Raw genomic sequence first — 19,349 nt, forward strand, 5'->3', positions numbered from 1 at the left:
AAAAATTTCATTTTCTCATCATCCTTAAGCCAAAACTAGTGTAATTATAATTCAATTCTCCTATTGAGCTTCACTGCCACTGGAATGCTGTTCAATAAGACACTTCCATTTAAAAACTGACCTGGTCACAACCCCATAAAAGTCTATGGGTCAAAAGGATGTGTGTTAGTTTTACATAACTGTGCAGAAGACAAGTCACTAGGATATCATTCTGACAAGCCCTGCAGGAGAGGAAACTCCCGATAATAGAATGAGGCATCCAGGGGCAGGACTGACATCCAAGGTGCTCTTCTTTTAATCTCAACAGAGCAACTCCACAGTCTCCTAAGGCCACTGGCAGGATCACCTTGCTCCAAGGCCATGAGGCTGTAAAAGAAGGCAAGTGTGCAGCCTTGGTGAGGAAGAAGGGACGCTCAGAGAGCAGAGGTTTGGGATATGTTGCTTCACATTGGCTTGAAATCAGGAACTTGTACAGACGGCCCCCAAACAACATCTTCTGAAAACACATGAACACCCTTGGGTGTGACAGCTCCATGTAAGGGGTTAGAAATGACAATCAAGCTCGCCTTACCGGGTAACCGCCGACTTGCGGGCTGGAGAACCCACTGACTTGTTTACAGACAACCACAAGGCTCCCAGTGGGCCATATCCATACAACTACACAGGGGCAATGGGAGAACGACGAGACGGGTTTTAAATGGATTTATTTCAGAGAGGGAGCTGTTTTTTGTAAGGCTCTGTTCAGTTTAAAAAGCAAAGAGTATGACCTTCCACCCTTCCCAATTCAACCCCCTGTATACAATAAATATCATAACCACATACCTGCAACTGATTACACACATCACGAGCTTTGATTAAAGGAAAACCCCTAAAAAGATATTAACAAAACAAAGTTATATCTTGATGTACACACATCACTAGTTAAATGCATTTAATATAAGTTCCTAGTATCATGTACAATATCCACATAGAATTGTATATAAAAATAAGTCAGCTCAAAACAAGGACCTGGAAGGCTCTGCTATGAAAAAAGTGAACAGAATTTAGCAGACTCGCTTTGTGACAACTCTCTGAACTGATGAGAGGCACCGTTGACTCCCACATTCAGGGTGGTTGAGATTTCAGTCTACCTTCTTAACTGGTGGTATGAATCGTTCTCTAATTTACAACTCCTTGTGAGGACGATGGACCTGAGATTAATAAGTGCCTTAAGAAGAAGATATGAAAACACAAAGCTCTTAAACTAAAGTGCAAAGGCTGGGAATTCAATATTATAGTTTATGCTTTAAAAATCTATATTACCATTTGCAAAAAAGTAGTCAGTTGTCCAATGGGGATTATAAATATCAACTAAATGTGAGCAATTGAACAGGTATTTTACTCAGTAATTACTTCAAGTGCTATTTAAAATCAATTCTCTTTGTTTTCTTAAGCAATTGTTAACACCGAATTTCATCAATGTGCTCAGATGCTCAGTTGTGTCTGACTCACTGTGATCCTACGGACTCTAGCCCACCAAGCTCCTCTGTCCATGGGATTTTTCAGGCAGGAACACTGGAGTGGGTTGCCATTTCCTCCTCCAGGGGATCTTCCCAACCCAGGGACCAAACCCACGTTTCCTGCGTCTCCTGAACTGCCAGGTGGATTCTTTACCACTAGCGCCACTCTGATTTTATGAATACTACCAAATAAGTCACTTGAAAATAACCTAGAGCAATTTATTTCATCTAGCAAGCCTAGACCTATAGTTGAAAAATTTTACTCACAGCTCTTTGACAAAATTACTATGAACTTATCCCCTGGATAAGTAATCAGCTAAAGCTAGTTAAGTCTACTTTGATAAACTAAATCTGATTTACTGAATTAAGCTGGTTGATTTAGATTAGGTCTAATCCATATTTCTCACCCATTCTGCAATAAACTATTCCCATGCCTAAAATGTCTTTTTTCCCATTCCTACAGATCCAAATTTCTACTTCTATGCTATAGGGCTTGACTCAAATACATCTGCCTTTACTGCAGCTTTTCTCATCTGCACGACTGGAGAGAATTTTAGTCCCCTCAGGACTCCCGCGGGGTTACCTCTGTTGTCACACTTGAGAAACAACTTCAAACTTCCAATTATTTTTTTTCTTTCTTAGAGGACTCATTAGGCAGAAGCCATGTGAGTTATCTTTCTTCCTCTATAGAAACCACCAGAGACCTCCCACATAACAGAAGCTCCAAAATAAAGAATTCCAAATGACTGAAAGACAGGGAATGAAAACACTCTACCTGCTCCTCTTTGCACGCTCTGCCGTTCGCCATGGCAGGAAGCCAGACACACCGGGAGGCAGAGGTTCCGGGGCGTAAGAGTCTTTACCAGTGGAGGGTTTCTTTCCATTACCTACAGGTTTCTTTGTGGCCAATCCTATGTTTGAGAAATCACAAAAAGAAGGAATCAAATGCACTAAAAGCCTACAGAGCGACTATCACATGCGTACACACTGAAGGGAATGCAACAGGCACTTCACAATGATGTCCAGGCCATTAGAAACACGATTGTTTTGTGAAAATGTTTTACACAGGCCAGCAATTTTTAAAAATGTTAAGTCCACTGCAGTAACGAGTTATTTTAACGAAAACAAAAGTACTGAGGTATGCAGAACATGCAAAAATAAATTTTTGAAAAATCCCAAAGAATAATACATTTTATGTATCACGCAGAGACACTCAATATTAATCTTAGAACACCTTTGGCATTTCTGAATCCCAAAAATAGAGAAACATAAATACACCCATGACTTCTGCCAAATCGAATCTTCGGGATTAGACCAAGATTTCATTTTAAGATTATTTTTTCTATGTAAAAACAAATAAAAGTGACGACTGTATACAAGTTGCCAGGTGGTAGATGAGTCAATGTTACCCTCCTGTAAGTCTGCTGACCTTCACTGTTCATTTGATTTCATATAGAAAACACAAAAAAAACACACACAAAAAGTGAAACCCACTGGATGAAAGAGTGAAATGCGGAGACTTACCCTACACTTCAGTACTAAAGAGTCAAGTATTTTTATAAGAAACATTTGGTAGCAAAAAAGAGACTCACAAGCTAATACTTTCTTTAGAACAAACCATATGCTAAAATTCACATTTAAATCTTTAACTTGAACATTACTGAAAACAAGCATCATAGGTTAAAATAATTGTATTTATTCTTCAAACCTACTGTACTTTACCAGCATTAGGATGGCATGTAAAATAGAGTGTATGTGGTGATACAGGACAAATGTTTCATATAGTGTAGCTTATTGGTAACAACCACGTGATCCTGTGTGATTTCTTTGGATAAATTTACATGCCTCAAAATACAGAGGGGCTCAGTTCATTTTGTTTTTTAACTTAATTACATTAAAAAAAAAAGTCTATATGCACATAGTTTGTATGTGTACACCTTTACTTGCAGAAAGTAATGCAAATATATTTATAATTAAAATTTTAAAAATTACATTTGTCTCATTAGGAGATAAAAACATTTCTGATAAAAGTTCCCATCTTTTTAAGGCATACATAATTACATTGTAGATGTGACACAATTCACACAGCTATTTAACTCCTATACTCACCTGAATCTACCTACATAGCCAGACATTGATTTGGCTTACCTCTATGTCTCCAAATAACTGAAGCAAATATAAAAGAAAAAAAAAAGCCCAAGAAATAAAATAAAATTACTCTTAAAATAGCTCAGTGAGCTTGTAAACATCAGTTACATTTCCACTTTGTTTAATCATGCTAAATTAAAAAAAATTTGTTTTATTCTCATTTCATGATGCCCTATTCTATACCACCACATACTATTACCAAATTTCTAACATGTTTTATATATACATGTTTTATTTACCTATATTTCTATTTCTAATATTATAGCAAGTCAAATTAGCCATTTTAAGAATGCTTTATACATTATATAAACTTTTAATAATACTATATAATTAGTGTGATATAAAAATCTTAATTTCTTTTTATATACCATTTGATTGATTACCAAACTATCACCGTCTTAAAGTAACAATTGGCAGACAAATCATAAGCTATTTTTGATTTAATAAACACTTAGGACAACTTCTATTTAACACATTGTTCTCTAAGCAAGCTGATTAATGGGGAATCAAAATCATACATCTTTTAGTAGAAAAAAAAAAGAAGTTGTATTTCTGAAGATGCTTATAATAGCTTATTTCAGGTTATTTCCAATTTTTCACAAATTTCAATTGCAAAATACTAGAAGTAATCATCAACCAGGAAATATTGTCAAAATAACAAACTTTTTATGAAATGTAAACACAGAAGTTGGTTATTAACATCTCTTTAAATTCATTTATAATTTCTATATTCTATAAATTCTTATGATACATATCAAGGCAATTATAGTCCTATTAATAATATCTATGTGGTTAATACTGGCTGTTTTAATTTCAGCACATTAGAAAACATAAGGGTTATAAGTTCTAGTAGCATTAAAAAAAAAGTTACCAATTCTAATAGTAGCTTTTCCTTTACGACTACTTCCCAAAATTATGGTTCTCTTTTTCTGTCTGGCAGCTTTGGATGGTTCCTTCACTGGTTCCTTCACGGATGGAGAAGTTATCCATTGGTACTGAGAAAGAAATAATAAATATGCCACTTAAGTTACAGGTAATTTATCAAGGTTTGATCTTAATTGGAAATTAAAACATTTTAAGTTAATAAAAGATTTCTGACAGCATTTCTGGGAACCTGAATTAAAGAACTGCACAAAATTTTCAGAAACAGAAAAGCCATTTGATTTGACTAAAAACTTAGTTTAAGATGGCAGAAAGTATCCTTATAATTTTTTTTTTAAGAAAGACATTAAAGTGAAATTCTTTCTAGAAAACTAAAACATGTTATACCTCTGACTTGGCACTTCTTCCATTCTGGAGAACTTTTTTGATAATGGCTTTCATCACAGAATGATCTAAAGTAAAATAAATTGAAATGAGAGTACTTATTTCCCAATGAGTGGCTATTTCCATTTAAAAACAAAAGCCAACTAATTACTGCTTTACCCATAAAATTAAATATGAAATCTACATTATGTAATAATATACCTATTTCTCCCTTTGTATATTCTAATTTCTTCCTCAAAAACCTAAGATGCCATCTTGCAGACTGACCCCAGGGGCTATTTGGGTAGCAGCAAAGGTAAAATTTAAACACTTCGCATCTAAAGTGGCATTGGGTACCTCTGGAGAGAAAGCAGAGTCTGAGAACTGTCCAGACACTCAGATACCTCAAAGGTATCTAAAATATCAAACCAAAGTCTCGATATTCCCTCAAAAGCTGCTCCTCCCATCAGCCCCCTCCTAAGTGGTACCACCTAGTTGCGCACTTAATCATCAAGGACTTGACTCTCTGTTAATCCTTCCTTCATACCCCACATCTAATCCATCTGCAGGTCTTGTTAGTTACACCCTCAAAATACAACCTGAATTCAATCGCTTTTCACTTGCTCCAAACTTCCAAGCTAAGCTAAGCCATAAGCATCTCTCATTTGGATCACTGAAACAGTCTCCTAACCGGTCTCCCTGTTTCTCTTCTATGCCCCAGCCCCCCAAGTCTATTCACTATGCCAGGGTCATCTTATTGAGACATTATTTAGATCATGCCTTTTTCCAGTTCAAAACCCTCTACTCATTTAGAATAACCATGTCTTTACTCTGGCCTTCAAGACTTTACAAGATCAGGCCCTGGCTAGCTCCTTGACCTCATGGTATACCACACTCTTCCTCACTCAGTGCTCTGGCTATGTTGGCCTCCTTACTTTCCCTTAAATATTCCACCCACCTACATGCTTGCATCCTCACTGTCCCCTTGTCCTGGAATGTGCTTTCCCCAGATCTTCCATGGCTTGCTCCTCTCTTCATTCAGGTCTCCACTCAAACATTACTTCTCTGGTAAACTTGCCCCCTAGAAAGCAGATCCAATGTAGGCCTACCTGCCCCCTCACTCACTTCACATTAAGGTATCTTTTCACTTCCTACTATCTAAAACTATATTCCTCATCTGTTTACTCATTTCTACCTGAACTCCTTCAGTAGAATGTAAGCTCCATGACGGCAAGACTTTGTCTGTCTGGTTCAGTGCTTTATCTCTGGTTTAGTGCCAAAACCCATATCTGGTACACAAAAAGTATTAAAAATTTTTACTTGTTAAACTGACAAAGGAATAAAGCACTCGTTCCAAGAACTGCACAAGAAGGAAATAAGGCGCTTGGCAGAAGCAAGATTATCTACATTCATCTTCAGAGTAGAGGCAAGAATGATTTACAAGTATAATTCATTTTAATCAGTAAATTATCTGCTAAAAACATAAGGGAAATGCAACATTAGGGAAGGGCAGCTGACCCTGAACAACACAGGTCTGAACTTTGTGGGTCTAGTTACACAGATTTTTTTCAGTAAATATATACTACTGTTCTACTCAATCCAAGGTTGGATGAATCCACAGAGGCAGAACCACTGACTATAAAGTTATACCCAGATTTTCAACTGTGTGGGGGTCAGCAACAGTAACCCCAAGTTGTTCAAGGGTCAACTGTGTAGTTAAACACGTTAGGTTTTTAAAATCATCAATACATTAAAAAGTGCTTTTGTTTTGCTATTTTTTAATCAATTTTTTAAAAAGTGACCACATACCAACAAGTGGATTTTTTCTTATATCGAGAACGACCAGAGTTCTATTGGTTTCAAGGGCTTTTAGTAAAGCATTTGCTCCTTCATTGGTGAGGCCACACTGCTGCAGGTCAAGTGCTTTTGGTGAAAGACAAAAAGGTCACTTGCTAACTCTATACAGATTAAACATATAGACAACTCTCATTTTCCCATGTGTGGAAGAGTCCTGCATAAAACCAGTCATGGCAGGTTTGTAATTTTGGGTATTGAAAAAAACATAAAAATATATGCACACACATAATGCAAAATCCAATTTAAAAACCTCTTCTTGGATGTACAATGATTACCCTGCATTTAGTACCAATAAATCATTCAGCATATTTTACAATTCTAGAACTGAAGAATAAATTGCATATAACCTATGAGCACAAAACAAAACAAAACGAATCTCAGTTCACAATGAGCAAGGGTAGTGAAAGTGAAAGTTGCTCAGTCATGTCCAACACTTTGCGACCCTATGGAGTGTAAGTCCATGGAATTCTCCAGGCCAGCATCCTGGAGTGGGTAGCCTTTCCCTTCTCCAGGGGATCTTCCCAACCCAGGGATCAAACCTAGGTCTCCCACATTGCAGGTGGATTCTTTACCAGCTGAACCACAAGGGAAGCCCAAGAATACCTGAGTGGGTAGCCTATCCCTTCTCTAGTGGATCTTCCAACCCAGGAATTGAACCAGGGTCTCCTGCATTGCAGGTGAATTCTTTACCAACTGAGCTGTCAGGGGAGCCCACCAAGGGCAGTGGTGGCACTGTAAACCCCACAAGCAAAAACTGGTGAAGCTCAGAAACTGCACTGCATTCTTTTGATCATGATCTTGAGTTCCAAACCACTCTTGAAACTGGTTAAAAGGGGAGAACAAAGTAGAAAAAGTATAATAACTGCTTTAGAATAAATAAGACAAAGAAGTCTAAGAGGATACAAATAACAACAAACTCAAAGAATGTGTGAATAGAAAATACATGCTAAAAGCCTATCATGAAAGAATGTTGGTCAACAGCACTTTCTGTAAAAGGTCAGACAAAATACAGGACAAATGACTGTGAATTCTAATAGTTCTGGGGCTGAACAACCTATTCATTTAAACCAAAGGTATCATCAGTACAAAAGCATAGGTATTAAAAAATACTAAATGAAAGGAAACTATCATCAGTCTTTTTCTAAAGTGCTGTATGTCCTTGGGTTGGGAAGATCCCCTAGAGAAGGAAATTCAACCCACGTCAGTATTCTTACCAGGAAAATCCCATGGACAGAGGAGCTTGAGGGACTACAGTCTGTGTGGGGTTGCAATGAGTCAGACACAATTGCGCAACTGACCACAGCATATATACTATTACAGTAAAATAACTGGTGTCTTTCAAAACCCCATGGCACACAGAAATAGCAAGTCAGACGTGCGGATCTGACAGGGCATGATGCAATCCTTACACACTCTCACAGCAGACAAATGGACACGGTATAATTAATCAACTAGTCAAATTAATACAAACAGTCACTAAATCTCACCAGTAAATCAAGTGAATACAAAATAAAATAAAATGTGATTATTCACCTATCAGATTAGGTCATCATGTAATAAAAGCTTTCCAAATCAGTATGCCCTTTTGATTCATCAATTCTCTAAGAATTTAACCAAAAGAAATAATCAGATATAGGCCAGGATGTGTATGAGAACTGTAATTTAAAAATGGGACACAGCTTATACACAAGAGTGAATAAGCTAAGTGTACTGTGGCATGTTCATATAAGGGAACACTGAACAGTCACTAAAAATGATGCTATAGATGTAAATTATTGACTTGTTAGGATGCTTACACTTTATTAACTAAAAAAAGTCGCATAAGAAAGGGAGAGGTCTTCATTTTTGTAGTTTTACAGGTTTTAAAAGTGCTGTAAGCCCGTGTTTGTGAGGGTTAGGCTACAAACTGGCACAACATTTCTGAATGGCAGTTTGGCAATGTGTACCCAAAGTCTTAAAAATATCTCACACTTAATCATTCCACTTTTAGTAACTTATCCCACAGAAGTAATCTTGATGGACACAGGGATGTATATACAATGTGTTCACATTGTTTCTGATAGGGAAAACCAAACTGTCTAAACCTAATTGCAAAGAACTGATTAAACTACAGGACATCAATATGATGGAATACTACATGAGACATCATTAAGTGAAAAAAGCAGGAATATGAAATAGCAAGTATACTACATTCTATTTTTGTAATCCCTAAATGTATAAATATATTTATAGAAAGAAAAAAAAGACTGAACGTATACACACCAAAATGAACGGTGATTATGTCTGGGCATTAAGATTACAGGTAATTGCTCTCCTGTTACTTTGTATTTTCTATAAAGAATATATGCAAATCAGAGAAAGTTTAAAAGTAAAATAAAAGCTACTGAAAAAAATGAAATTAAAAAAATAAAAATCCTATGGCAACAGTTATCATGCCAAAAGCTAAGTATATCTAGTTGAAAAATTCAATATATTCAGTTTTAGAATTTACCTCTCAGCCATAAATCCTCACTAAGAGATTCTGCAAAACCATTTGCACCAAGGTCACCAATGAGTGTGTTGCAGTTCAGAGTGATGCGCCTCAAACCAGCCATGCAGTCAAGATCAGGTCTCCTGTAACGAAGACTCTCAGCCCAGGTTTCTTCATGCCTTCTGATGGTCTGATACTTCAGATTGAATGGGACGAAAGTAAGTCACTTGAATGAAGAAACAGCGTATGCCTACTGAGTATAGTTTATTATGTCAGAGATTTACACACACGTACGTACCAAGCATATATGACAGGAGAAATTAAACAGTTAATTCTGCTTTAGGGATCCAGTGACCCAGATTCAAGTCTGTCAGTGATCAGACTCTAGCCACTGGATGACTGTTTTTGATTAGCTATATAAAGTTTGACAATTCAGTTACAGTTTAAGAATTTTATTTCCCTTATCTGCCAACCCAGGGAATTAGTTCTAAATTCTGTCATTGCTGAGGCTCTAAATTTTATCATTCTGTCCTCCAGTGGTCTCCAAACACTTGACTGGGCACCCTCTAAGAAAAATTTTAATATGCATCTTATTTATTAACAAGTTATATACATGAAGTTCTATACATATAGTTTGTGTACACTGTAAACGACACATTTTTTAAATGGTACAAAAGTAAATGGGTTCTAATATCTTCTTCTAACTTCTAAGGTATTAGTTTAAAAACTATATTTACAAAATGGATCTCACATACTACTTCAGATATATACACCAACTTTAAAGGCCTGGACTATGAAAAGTCAGTTTGATGTGCCTTAGGAAATTGAGAGTTTGACATTTAACTACTAGCATTATCTTAAACATATTCAGTTCTTTATATTCATAAAATAAATTTTGTTAACAAGGAACATTGACTTTAAAGGAAAAAAATCTTATTACATTCTTGAACAAGACTCAAAGTTTCTCTGACACTAAAAGAAAAATCATTAGTGTCATTTTTCTATTAACAATAACTTATAAAAGCTACAAGCAGAAATAACAGCACACTTACACAGTGCTTATTATGTGCCAGGCACTATTTATCCAAATGAGTTGATTTAAACCTCATAACAAAGCACAGAGGTTAAGCAATTTGCCCATGGTCATCAGCTATGAAACGGGGAGAGATGAAATCTGAACCTAGGACATTTGGCTTCAGCACGCAAGCTCGCCACCATTTTCTATCCCAGGGAATCAATGGATTTGCCCTGTACAGGTCCAAAGCATTTTTAAATTTTTTAAATTTAAATTAAAAAATTTTCAGCTTTGTGGGCCATACAGTTTCTGTGGCAACTACTCATCACCATGGGTGTAGGGTGAAAGTAGCCTTAGTTAGTTACCATGCAAACAATGGGTGTGGCTATGTTCCAAAAAGCTTTCTTCACAAAATCAGGGGATGGGCTGGGTTTGGCCCCCTAGCCATAGTTTACCTATCCTTGATCTGTACCATCAAAGTATTAAAAAGGCTTCATGTCAAATTATTAAATAATTTTAGGCCTAAACACAGTAAATATAACCACTATAAAGTTGTTAAGGCAGTATTTTTAAAACTATAGAGAGCTCTGAAGTAGTAATTTTTATTAGTTTATAGACTATAGCATCTAATAAACACTTAACATTTACGTCTTGTTGAAGACTATAATGACAAGTTTCTTCACAGTATTACAATAAATGTTTTCAATAACTAAAGATATAAAAGTATTTAAATATTATTATGTAGTATATATTAAATGTCTTATTTCTAAGATTAAGTGGACTGTCTTTACTAAATGGAAGAATCTCAAACTGAAAACTGGTCATATTCTTTCAACAAAACTAAAGCTGCACTCACATGTATCAAAAGACAAAAATCACTGCCATTTGTATCAAAAAATTAATGTGCTTCAATCACGTATGTTTTCATGAAAGTTTAAACATAAAATCACCTTTAAGATCTTGGCCATGTGATCTGCTCCCTGCCATGTCAGATTACACCCCGTGAAGTTTATTGTCTTAAGAGTGACAGAGTTCTTTATACCTTGACAAACAACTAAAAGGAAAAAAAAAAAAAACAAAAGAAAACCACACACACAATAAGATGAAGAGCCTATATATTGGTCAAACTTGACTTATTTGGTTTTCGTGAGTCAATTGGAGGTTTATAGCTAGATTCTTAAAATCACTGTTGACAATCTTCTCCAATAGGTAACTGACTGATCGATGCATTCTAAAATAAGTCAGTAACGAAGTGCTAGAGTGTTCAGTTTACAACAATAGTTTAATTCTATTTAGATACTAAAACTGAATACACTGAATACTGCAAACTTTATTCCTAACCACTGTTAAGTATTAGATACCTTTAAAGACACAGGGGAAAAAAAGAAAAACCTAAAAAGCATAAGACTCTTCTTACTTTCATTTCCAATGATATATCCCAATTTTCAATCAACAATTTAAATGTCAACTATAAACTCAGAATCTTATTAGGTACTATGCAATATAATACAGTAATATAAGATTGACGATCTCAAACTCTGTTCCCTCAAATTGAAATGCAGCCCCCCTTAGCCCTCCAGGCCAGTACTGAGCACAATGAACACACACGAATGCTTCAGCACCCCAACAGTCACCTTCTTTGTGATTACTTCCATGATACACCCCTGCCAACACTACTGAGTTTGCTCGCCTTTTAAATGCTCTTATAGTACTTTGAATATATCTCCTACTTTAACACATTCCACAGTGCATTATAATTATTACTGCAGATGGATGTTTTAACAGTTTAAAGATACAGATTTTTTTTGCTCTTGACATCTTGCTATTTCCCGTCCCATGATGTTTCTTAAAGAGAAACCACAAAAATATAAACAAACACAAAAACCAGAAAATACAAAATGTGTGGTTTGGGGCTTAACGCAAACTGAAGTAAAATTAGTGCTCAGAGTATCCAGCATGACAGACTTCCATGGTACAAATGAGAACGGACCAAGGTATGAGCAGGTACGGGAGACAATCCAGGCGGGGAGCGCACCAAGAAAAGGTAGACAGGAATCAACATGGTGTGCAGTGAATCACAAGACTAGTCTGATGGGAAGAGACTTAAGACGGACACTTACTTTCTAAACCTCCATCTCCAATTGGACAATTCGCAAGAGACAGGTGCACCAAAGTGGCTGATTTATTCAATCCCTTTAATGAGGAAAAAAAGTTCAAAATTGTATTGGTTTAGTTCCCCCCAAAGCAACTACCAAATGTCGGCAGGACTCACTGAAGGCTTACCTTTGTTAACATCGTTAAGTCTCTCTCTCTCAGAACTAGCCCGTTAAGCTCCAGGTTCCTCAGTGCACCTGATGCACTTAAACAGCATTTAAGAGCTTTACACAACTGGAAGGTCACATCTTTATTTCTTATCGCAGGAACACGACTTCTGTAAACTTTATTTCTGTCAGAAGCTAAAGCAAAATTATTGTAAAATGAGTGATTTCAACCATACACTTTATCATCATTAAAAAGCATACACTCTGGGCTAAGGATTAGAAATGACTCCTGCCCTTTAAACCCTCTTTAAGGATGGACATATGTAAACTCAAAACTTTCACCACATGAGATAAAGAAACATAATCTATATGTACAGAGGTTCCTATGGAAGCAAAACGTTATATCTAAGTGATGGCTTCATGATCACCCTGAAGCTGAATCTAGAAAGATGACACTACTTAGAGCTGGAGAGGGAGGTGGATTAACTGCAGAGGGAACACCCTTGTGTAGACATTCAGACCTGACACCTGCTGGGCGCTGTAAATACTGCAGGCGGGGATGACAGAAGGCCAGGGGTGCAAGTGGGAGAAGAAACAGAATAGAGATGTCACTCCACTCCAGTCTCAGTCCACCACTGAGCTGCTTTCTGACACTATAGATTAGTTTATTTTCTGGCGTTTTATAGATGAAACTATACAGTATGTAGTTTTGGTTTTTTTTTTTTTTTCCAGGTCTTTTTTCACTCAGAGTAACTATTCTGAGAAACCTGTATGCAGGTCAAGAAGCAACAGTTAGAACCGGACATGGAACAATGAACTGGTTTAAAATTGGGAAAGGCATACATCAAGGCTGTATATTATCTCCATGCTTATTTAGCTAATACACAGACTACATCATGCTAAATGCCAGGATGGATGAAGCTCAAGCTGGAATCAAGACTGCTGGGAGAAATATCAATAACCTCAGATATGCAGATGATACCACCCTTATGACAGAAAGCAAAGAGGAACTAAAGAGTCTCTTGATGAAGGTGAAAGAGGAGAGTGAAAATGCTGGCTTAAAACTCAATGGCAAAAAAAAAAAAATTCAATGGCATCAGGTCCCATCACTTCATGGCAAATAAATAGGGAAACAATGGAAACAGTGACAGACTTTATTTTCCTGGGCTCCAAAATCACTTAGGATGATGACTACAGCCATGAAATTAAAAGATGCTTGCTCCTTGGAAGAAAAACTATGACAAACCTAGACAGCATATTAAAAAGAAAAGACATTACTCTGCTGACAAGGGTCTGTCTAGTCAAAGCTATGATTTTTCCAGTATTCATGTATGGATATGAGAGTTGGATCATAAAGAAGGCTGAATGCCAAAGAATTAATGCCTTTGAAGTGTGGTCTTGGAGAAGACTCTTGAGAATCTGACTGCAAGGAGGTCAAACCAGTCAATCCTAAAGGAAATCAGTCCTGAATATTTATGGAAGGACTGATGCTGAAGCTGAAGCTCCAATACTTTGGCCACCTGATGTGAAGAGCCGACTCATGGAAAAGACCCTGATGCTAGGAATGACTGAAGGCAGGAGAAGAAGGGGACGGCAGAGGATGAGATGGTTGGATGGCATCACTGACTCAGTGGACAGGAGTTTGGGCAAACTCCAGGAGATAGCGAAGGACAGGAAGCCTAGCAAGCTGCAGTCCATGGGGTCGCAAAGAGTAGGACATGACTGAGCGACTGAACAACAACAATTATTTTGCGATTTCTCCAGGCTGTTGTGGATATCGATAGCTCATTCCTTTTAATTGCTGGGTGGTATTTTGTTGTAAGGACATGCTACAATTTATCAATAAACCTACTGATGGACACGTAAGTGGTTTCCACTTTGGGGCTACTGAAAATAAAACTGCTCTGAACGTTTGAATATTAAAAAAATAAAAATAATAGAGATGCTGGCTGAACCAAGTCTGGGAGACAGTATGGCTTTTATCCCATAGGTCATGAGGGCTGGGGCTACCGCTGGCTCAATAAGGGTGCCGCCGCTGATTAGAAAAAGGAGCCCCGCTGCTGAAGGACCAATTAGATAAAGGGAATGATTAGAAAAAGAACCCTTCTTCAGGGCCAAAGAGCCCCATGAGGCTTGGCAGAGCACAGTTCAGATTTCATGCCTCTGTGCAAAACACAAGCTGTGCAACTAACATGCAATAATCCTGTGTGGGAACACTATTGCAAGCACTGTTTTAAACATATCTTTTTATTTTAGAACATCACTCAAGCTGAGTAGGCAGATGGACTTACAGGAACTAAGCCCACGGGCAGCAAAACCACCTAAGTGCTTCTGCAATAGTCCAGGCAAAATGTAACAATATGCATGAAGAAGCAAATTTAGGAAGAGGCCAAAATCTACAAGCTAGACCCACTGGATGCAAGACATAAAGAAAGTTCAGTGAAGGAACTATGAAGAGAATGCTTTCTGCCATATATTTTTCTTATATTCATGCAAAATATTAGGGAAAATCAAGTACAGTGGCCTTTAAGGTCCCTTTCAGCTGTAATTTCTTTTGATTTCTAAGTTATTACTTTGGTTAAGTAAAGTGCCTTCAGAGGTAAGGAACAGTTCCTACACCTGAATGGGATGCAGAGAATAATCTGACTTCCTTTCACCAGGGGATGGGCTGAGCTGTCCTTGGAGAAGAGTTAACAGATGGGGTGAATCCCAGATCCTAGAAAAGGGCCAGGTACATGAAAAGCATTCAGGTTTTTAAAAATAAATCATTTCCTCTCCTAGATCTGCACACATTTCCTCTGCTGGCTACTTTCTCTCATTCATAAACATCCTCAGGTGTGTCCAATTAAAAAACATCTCTCAGAACTATAACTCATTGGATCTTCTTTGTGCCTTCAAACACCTGTCCTCCCTAAAACCCAGATCTATACCTTGGGCCCAGACCTGTTTACCAGTTGGCTCTAAAGCACTGAAGAAGTAAGATCCTCTCCCCACCCCACTCCCTTCCTACTGTGCTCCTTATCTCTCAGAAAGATGTGACTTTTCACCCAAGCTTGCTGTCTTCCTTTTTCTAACTGGTTACTAGGTCCCACCCATTCTGAATCATTGATCTCTTAAAATCCAGTCCAACCATTTATAACTTAATTTGGACCGTTAAATTCATCTGCATCCAATTAAATGCCTTTCACGTGGAGGTCAGACTGAACTTCTAAATCAAAAGTCCATCTCATTGTTCTTAGCTTCCCACCGTCTTCAGGATAAACATCCCACCTTCTAACAGGACAAACAAAGCCCCTTTCTGTCTAGCCCCACAATTATTTCCAGTATCAACTCTCATCTCTTTCCCAAACCCTGAGTTCCACTCCTGTACCTTAGTTTTGCCATATTTTCTTATATTTCTCAACCTCTGACACAAACTGCTCCCTCCTGCCACCGCCGAAGCTTCTCCATGTCCTTAGAAAGGATGGTACCACCTCCAAGGAGCCTACTCTGAACCTTTTCTTCCAAGATTCTGTGCTTTGCACAGGGGATAGGTGGAGGGGAAGGATAAATTAGGAGCCTGAGATTAACCTATACACACTATTATATATAAAATAAATGACCAACAAGGACCTAGTGTATAGCACAGAAAACTCTACTTGATAACCTGTATGGGAAAAGAATCTGAGAAAGAATGGATATATATATACATATATATATGTATAACTGATCATTTTACTGTATACTTGAAACTACAATAACACTGTAAATCAATAACATGCCGATATAAAATAAAAAATTCAATTTAAAAAATCCTATCTCTGTAACTCCAGAACTCACTCTTTCAGAGTACTGACTACTGTGCTTGTATCTACCTGCTGCCCGGGAGAAGGGAAGGTCACCCAGGGCAGGAGATGACTGAACTCACTCAAGTGCAAGGGTACTTTACACACATAATCTGCCTAAATCTAAGAACCCATGGAAAAAGTGGTTTTTAATGTCATTTTACAAGTGTGGGGATTGCAGTTGAAAAGTAGCCTGCCCAGGTCACAGACACTATAAGCTCTGGAATTCAAACCCTAAGCTGCCTTCACACTTGGGCTCTTTCCATTATGTGATACAACTTTTTTTTCCCCTGAGTCCTGTCTTAATCAAAAGGAAATGAAGCTGGGATACATCAACTTCCTAATCTCTTTGTTCTGTACAAGGCAAAGTCATTCAATAAACCAGGTAACATCTGTCGAACAATTAACAACGCTCCAAACTGTGCATTAACAGAAGTGAATCCTGCAACCACCACAGACACGTGAAGCCCACGTTAACAGATGAACACAGAGATCCTTAAGGCACTCGGCCGGGGTCGCGGAGCCGGCAGGAGTCCTAGGCCGCATGCCCCATCTCCTGTGCACACAGGGGCACTGGGCACCGTTCTAGCAACCAGGCTCCACCTCGCACCATCTACAACTCCGCTCCGCAGCGCGGACGGGGGCCCCTGAGAGCCGGAACTACAAACCTGTTTCGCCAAGCCACGGCTGGAAGCAGCTCTTGATGCAGATCAAGGGCAGATCTTTATCATTCTTGAGGGTGCTGAGAAGCGGCGCCCAGTCCGCCACGCGGAGGCGGTCGGCGTTGAAGTCCAGCACGCCCTCCCGCAGACAGGCGCGCACGGCGGGCAGCGGCACGGAGTCCTGCAGCGCGCACAGGTACTCATAATGCGAGAAGAAGTCGGCCGCGCTGTCGCGGCGCAGCTTCACCGAGTCGATCATGGCCCGGGCGCGGCCGCGGGGGACGCAGGCTGCGGACACGACGTCCGCACCCCGCCTTGGGGGCTCCGAGTCGCTACCCGGCTCCTGGGCGCCCACCGCCGGGCGGCTGCTGCCGCTCAGCCTGAGCAGGAGCGGCGGACCCGCCAGAAGACTCAGCGCCCCGGGCCCCAGCTAGGTCGCCCCCAGGATGCCGTGTTTCCGCGCTGCCTCCCGCCCCGCCGCACCGGCCGTTGGCGCCCGCCTCACCGCCCTCCGCGGCGCGGGACTGCGATTCAAGCCGGCAGGCGGGAGCACGAGTACGTCAGCGCGCTCCCCGTGCGTCAGCACGCAGGCCCCGCCTCCCGTGGGCACCGAGCCGGAGGATCAGGGCGGGAGCTTCGAGAAGAGGGCGGTGCAAGAGGTAGGTGGTTTAGGGCATTCGGGGATTACAAAAAGCGTTTACTGATCCGAATGAAAGTGAGATATGGTTGTATCAACGCATTTTACAGTGGTCGGTGGCTCAGAGGTTAAAGCGTCTGCCTGCAATGCGGGAGACCTGGGTTCGATCTCTGGGTTGGGAAGATCCCCTGGAGAAGGAAATGGCAACCCACTCCAGTATTCTTGCGTAGAGAATCCCATGGACGCAGGAGCCTGGTGGGCTACAGTCCACGGGGTCTCAAAGAGTCGGACACGACTGAGTGACTTCACTTACTTACTTATACTCCCGGTAAGTGTCTGTGCTTGCACCAGCCAAGAGAGGGAGTACACTCCGTAAGGGAGGCATGTACGGCTGAATGAAAAACACCTGTGGATCATTAAATCGTCACGTGTGTGTTAATTTCTGCAGAGAATTCTTATTTCTTTGGTTTCTGCCTACTTGACACAATCGTTGGCAAATGGTGACGTGTTCCATGCATTAAGAACATTATCATAATTACTAATAATCATTTTGTTTTGTACTGATAATGATGACTATGTCTGGTAAGTAGCACTTTGTGTGTCCTCAGTTCAGCTCAGTTCAGTTGTTCAGTCGCTCAGTCGTGTCCGACTCTTTGTGACCCCATGGACTGCAGCACGCCGGGCTTCCCTGTCCATCACCAACTCCTGGAGCTTACTCAAACGCATGTCCATCAAGTCAGTGATGCCATCCAACCATCTCATCTTCTGTCGTCCCCTTCTCCTGCCTTCAATCTTTCCCAGCATCAGGATCTTTTCCAATAGGAGTTCTTCGCATCAGGTGGCCAAAGTATTAGCTTCAGCATCAGTCCTTCCAATGAATATTCAGGACTGATTTCCTTTTAGGATTGACTGGTTTGACCTCCTTGCAGTCCAAAGGACTCTCAAGAGTCTTCTCCACCACCACAGTTCAAAAGCATCAATTCTTTGGCGCTCAGCCTTCTTTATGGTCCAGCTCTCACATCCACAGATGACTACTGGAACATAAAAGTTTTTTATTTTTAAAATAAAATAGCTTTAACTAGATGGACCTTTGTTGGTATAGTTCTGTCTCCTAGACATAGATTTAAGCACTGTTTTAGTATGAAATCATCCAAGTTTCCTAACAACTCCACAGAGAATTTACTACTGATTATCCACTTTGCAAAAGAAACTGAGGTACAGGAAGTTAAGTAACTTAGGAAGAATTCAGACAGTTGGTGTTAGATTAACTACGCAAGGAGGCCATTAGACTGAGGTGGCTCCAGTGGACTGATGTAGTCTTTAGACCGATGTGGCCACCTACAAAAACCAAAACCTAAGCCTATAAATAAATGTCTTGGTTACAACAACCGGTAAGGACAACCAGTCACAAAATCACCAACTAGGCTATAGAACTGTCGCAGATCAATAATTACTTTGCTTCTACCCTTCATTTTATTTTAAAATAAAAATCTCTGCAGCTTCCGTGGGTGGAGTGCACCTAACCACTTCCAGTTTGGTGCTGCCTGAATTGAATCTCTTTTCACTCAAGTAAACTTTTAAAATTGTAAATATGCCTCAGTTTATCTTTTAACATTGGGCTTAAATGTTGGATTTGCATCCAGTTTCTAGAACAGTGGTAGTCCTCTGATCAGGCCTTGCCATTATGTTTACAGAATTCCTTTTCTACCCACTGCATTCTGGATACCTCTG

General features: G+C 39.4%; 1 protein-coding gene across 3 annotated transcripts in view; it reads right to left on the reverse strand.

The window, feature by feature from the left end:
- Positions 1 to 17,521, reverse strand: part of CEP78 (centrosomal protein 78) — a 32,986-nt gene extending 15,465 nt beyond the window's left edge. For 2 of the 3 annotated variants that reach the window (XM_043486991.1, XM_043486990.1), the window contains exons 1-10: positions 16,988 to 17,520; positions 12,518 to 12,690; positions 12,355 to 12,427; positions 11,185 to 11,288; positions 9,241 to 9,415; positions 6,702 to 6,815; positions 4,917 to 4,981; positions 4,519 to 4,642; positions 2,275 to 2,410; positions 823 to 868 (exon numbers count right to left, since the gene is read on the reverse strand). In XM_043486991.1, coding sequence (XP_043342926.1) covers positions 823 to 868; positions 2,275 to 2,410; positions 4,519 to 4,642; positions 4,917 to 4,981; positions 6,702 to 6,815; positions 9,241 to 9,415; positions 11,185 to 11,288; positions 12,355 to 12,427; positions 12,518 to 12,690; positions 16,988 to 17,240 — 1,263 coding nt within the window. In that variant the 5' untranslated portion in view covers positions 17,241 to 17,520. Of the gene's footprint in view, positions 1 to 822; positions 869 to 2,274; positions 2,411 to 4,518; positions 4,643 to 4,916; positions 4,982 to 6,701; positions 6,816 to 9,240; positions 9,416 to 11,184; positions 11,289 to 12,354; positions 12,428 to 12,517; positions 12,691 to 16,987 lie in introns of all 3 variants that reach the window. The other variant, XM_043486992.1, reaches the window with a different exon arrangement.
- Positions 17,522 to 19,349: the final 1,828 nt, after the last annotated feature.

This window comes from Cervus canadensis, chromosome 14, assembly GCF_019320065.1.
Source record: "Cervus canadensis isolate Bull #8, Minnesota chromosome 14, ASM1932006v1, whole genome shotgun sequence".
NCBI classification, from domain to species: Eukaryota; Metazoa; Chordata; class Mammalia; order Artiodactyla; family Cervidae; genus Cervus; species Cervus canadensis.